At 51.7% G+C, this 3,172-nt stretch overlaps 1 protein-coding gene across 1 annotated transcript in view; it reads left to right on the plus strand.

Annotated features, from left to right (window-relative positions):
- The window catches only part of RSPH10B (radial spoke head 10 homolog B), a 50,676-nt gene extending 49,457 nt beyond the window's left edge, over positions 1-1,219 (plus strand). Inside the window, exon 20 of the mRNA XM_047779518.1 lies at positions 805-1,219. Within this exon, the coding sequence (XP_047635474.1) occupies positions 805-979 (175 nt within the window). The 3' untranslated portion in view covers positions 980-1,219. The remainder of the gene's footprint in view (positions 1-804) is intronic.
- Positions 1,220-3,172: the final 1,953 nt, after the last annotated feature.

Consider the following 3,172-nt stretch of genomic DNA (forward strand, 5'->3'; position numbering starts at 1 on the left):
ACCCTGGGCAAGGTCTGTCCCTGGGGGCCTCAGTTTCCACATTTGTAAGGTTAGAGGTGATACCCTGTAAGACTGAGTGAGCTCATGGATTGCGAAGCATCGAGAACAATGCTTGGTGCAGGGTACATGTCTGGCAAAGGCTGCACTTACCTGTCTAGAACCCCTGTTCAGGCTCGGTTTCATGCAGACAAGTCAGTCCCAGGTGCAAATGCCTGCCCTCTGTCCAGAGCATCTCAAGCCTTGTGGTCTGCAGAAGACAGCCTTAGACTCGAGGAAAAAAAGGCTACCGCAGTATTTTCAAAGGCCATTTACCAGCTGCTACTAAGACAGGTGCTTCACCCAAGATTTAGATATTTGAAAACCTTGTCTCGGACCATCTGCCCATGACGTTTTTTTTCCCCTAGGGCTGCACCTGTGACACATGGAAATTCCTGGTCTAGGAGTCAAACTGGAGCTGCAGCTGCAGGCCTACGCCACAGCCACAGCCATGGCGGATCCGAGCCGCAACCACCACCTACACTGCAGCCTGAGGCAACGTCGGATCCTTAACCCACTGAGCAAGGCCAGGGATCAAACGCGCGTCCTCATGGACAGCATGTCAGGTTCTGAACCCGCCGAGCCGCAGCGGCAACTCTGGCATCACTTTTTATTTCAGGCAAAGTTATGACAATTTATAGTTTTGTTCACAAAAAAAAACTGTTGTGATTCAGGTATGGATTACCTTACCCCACACACAGCATAAAAACAGGTTTTCAAATTTCAAGGGAAAAAAAAAAACCCTTTTGTGTTTGCTTCCTGGGTTAGGCTGAACAGCTTGAGGGAGGAAGAGGCCAAAAGACAAGGCTACGGGTCCGACATCACTGTGATCAAGGAACCAGTGGACGCCCCCTCCTCAAATTTCGCACCCACCCCTCCCAAAGAGGACCCAGTGGCGTCCCAGCCCAGCAAACCCATGTCAAGCAAGAAAAAGAAGAAGTAGCTGCCACTGGGCTCGTAAAGGAGCCAGAGGGACAAGCAGCTGTGGAAGGAGCTGAGCGGCAAGGCCCTGTGACAGGTGTCCTCGTTGGTAAAACAGCGTCTTGCTTCTTGTCTTAGGGTTCTGAAACTACTACTCCCCGGGCCCACTGTGCTTTGGGCTTCTTATGTGGTTGGATCACCGAAACGCCTGTTTTGACAACCGAGCTGAATGAAAATCCACATTATGTGGGCATTAAATGAGTGTGTATTGATTTTTTTTTTTTTAAGTATAATATTAGTGATTAAGTTTAGGATCTGGTAAAACCGATCAGAAACCAGGGGGGAGTGGGTGAAGCCATTTCAACATTTCTTCAGGCCTCTCTCACCCCTTTGCTCCTGAATCCAGCCCGTGTCCAAACCCTGCCTGTCCTTCACGTGCTGCCTCTTGGGTGACTCCCTCCCTGGTCCTTTCTCATCAGTTCTCACAGCATCGCCAACAGCACTGCATTGGCAGAAGGCCCAACAACAAAGGGTATGGAGCTGGGCCTGCAGCTGGCAGTTGAGTAAGCCTGTTAGAAAAATGGTACTGCTAAGGGAGCTCCCGCTGTCTTGCAGCGTGGTGGCAGCTGTGGCTTGGATTCGATCTCTGACCTGGATACTTCTACATGCTGTGGGTGTGGCTGAAAGAGGAAAAGAAAAAAAGAAAATGTTACAGCTAATATTTGTGTTAAATTTGAGTAACCACCAAAGCATAAAAATTCCGTCCACAGCTCCCCAGCGAACCAAAGAGAAGGAAACTATCATCCAACCTAAAGGTGGGAGGAAGGAAACAAAAGAATGGAAACCGAAGGCCAAAGATGGTGGCGGAAGTACACACACACACACGTCGTCACCACGCCAACAGGTACTCGCCCCTTCCTCCCCCAAAACCCCAGAGGAGATTAGATTGGATTTTTAAGAGATCAAAATCCATCTCATTGTCACTCTTTCCAAGTCAGTATCTGAAACTGAACCAGACAGAAAGGATGAAAAATAAAGGCATGGTAAAGGTGTGCCAAGACAATCTCACGGTAACCGGAAGAGCAGCTGACATTAAGCACGTCCATGAGGACACGGGTTCGATTCCTAGCTCCGCTCAGTGGGTTAAGGATCTGATGTTGCCGTGAGCGGTGGTGTAGGTTGCAGATGTGGCTCGGATCCTGCATTGCTGTGGCTGTGGCTGGCAGCTGCAGTTCCACTTTGACCTCTGGCCTGGGAACGTCTACATGCTGCACATGCGGCCCTAAAAAGCCAAAAAAAAAAAACCCCAAAAAACCAATCAAAGGACCAACAACCAATGAAATGCATTTACTCATAGCATCTGACACATGAGCTGTGCAAGAGCTAACAGAATCAGAGGAAGAAACAGATGAGGAAGACACACCCCGAGAAAGGACACAGGCCACCTGAGGCACCTGGAGTCTGAACTCGCACCCGAGGCAGCAACGCGGCAACGGAGAAGAAACACAGACAAAACCAATGACTACTTGGTAGGCTGAACACCGCCATTTCAAATAACACATCAGAGGCCAGGACCTAATTTTGCTGCAGTCACTGAGTCAGCAGTGAACCCGCAATAAAGCAAGCCTCCTATCACTGGAAACTGAAACCCAGAGGGGCAGCAGCTCCCGGAGGAAGAGGGGACTGAATTACCTTAAGACTGAGCCGAGAGGAAAGCAGTCCAGACGCACCAGCGGTCGCCTCCCCTCCCTGCCGGCAGGTGAAGGGAGCCGCCGTGGGGGCTCCCGTGGCCACTGCGGCAGCACCGGTTTCTCCAGACCATGCCTGGCTCGTTTCCACCCAAGCGCTGGGACGTCCAGACCACCGGACGTCCAGTAAATTCCATTCAGCCAGGCTCACTCTCAGCTGTGAGGACGCAGGCAGAGCTGGGGCTACCTGCGAGCTCGACGTGGCTCGATGTTTAGACCGCACGGCAGCGCTGGCATCGAGTTCTCTGCATCCCATTTACTCGTGGTCTAAAATTCACAGGAACGCTCAAGGTAAAAACCAAGTCCAGCCATCACTCTGGGCAAACGCCGCAGGCCTCGTGACTGGGGCGGGCTCCCACCTCAGGCCACCGTGAGCCGCTAGAAGTTCCTGGGGACCAGCCAGGGGGCCCACGGCCAGTGCTATCTGCGAACAGGCAAGAGGAGGGAGACTCAAGGCAAAACCAGCA

This window comes from Phacochoerus africanus, chromosome 5, assembly GCF_016906955.1.
Source record: "Phacochoerus africanus isolate WHEZ1 chromosome 5, ROS_Pafr_v1, whole genome shotgun sequence".
In the NCBI taxonomy this organism is placed as follows: Eukaryota; Metazoa; Chordata; class Mammalia; order Artiodactyla; family Suidae; genus Phacochoerus; species Phacochoerus africanus.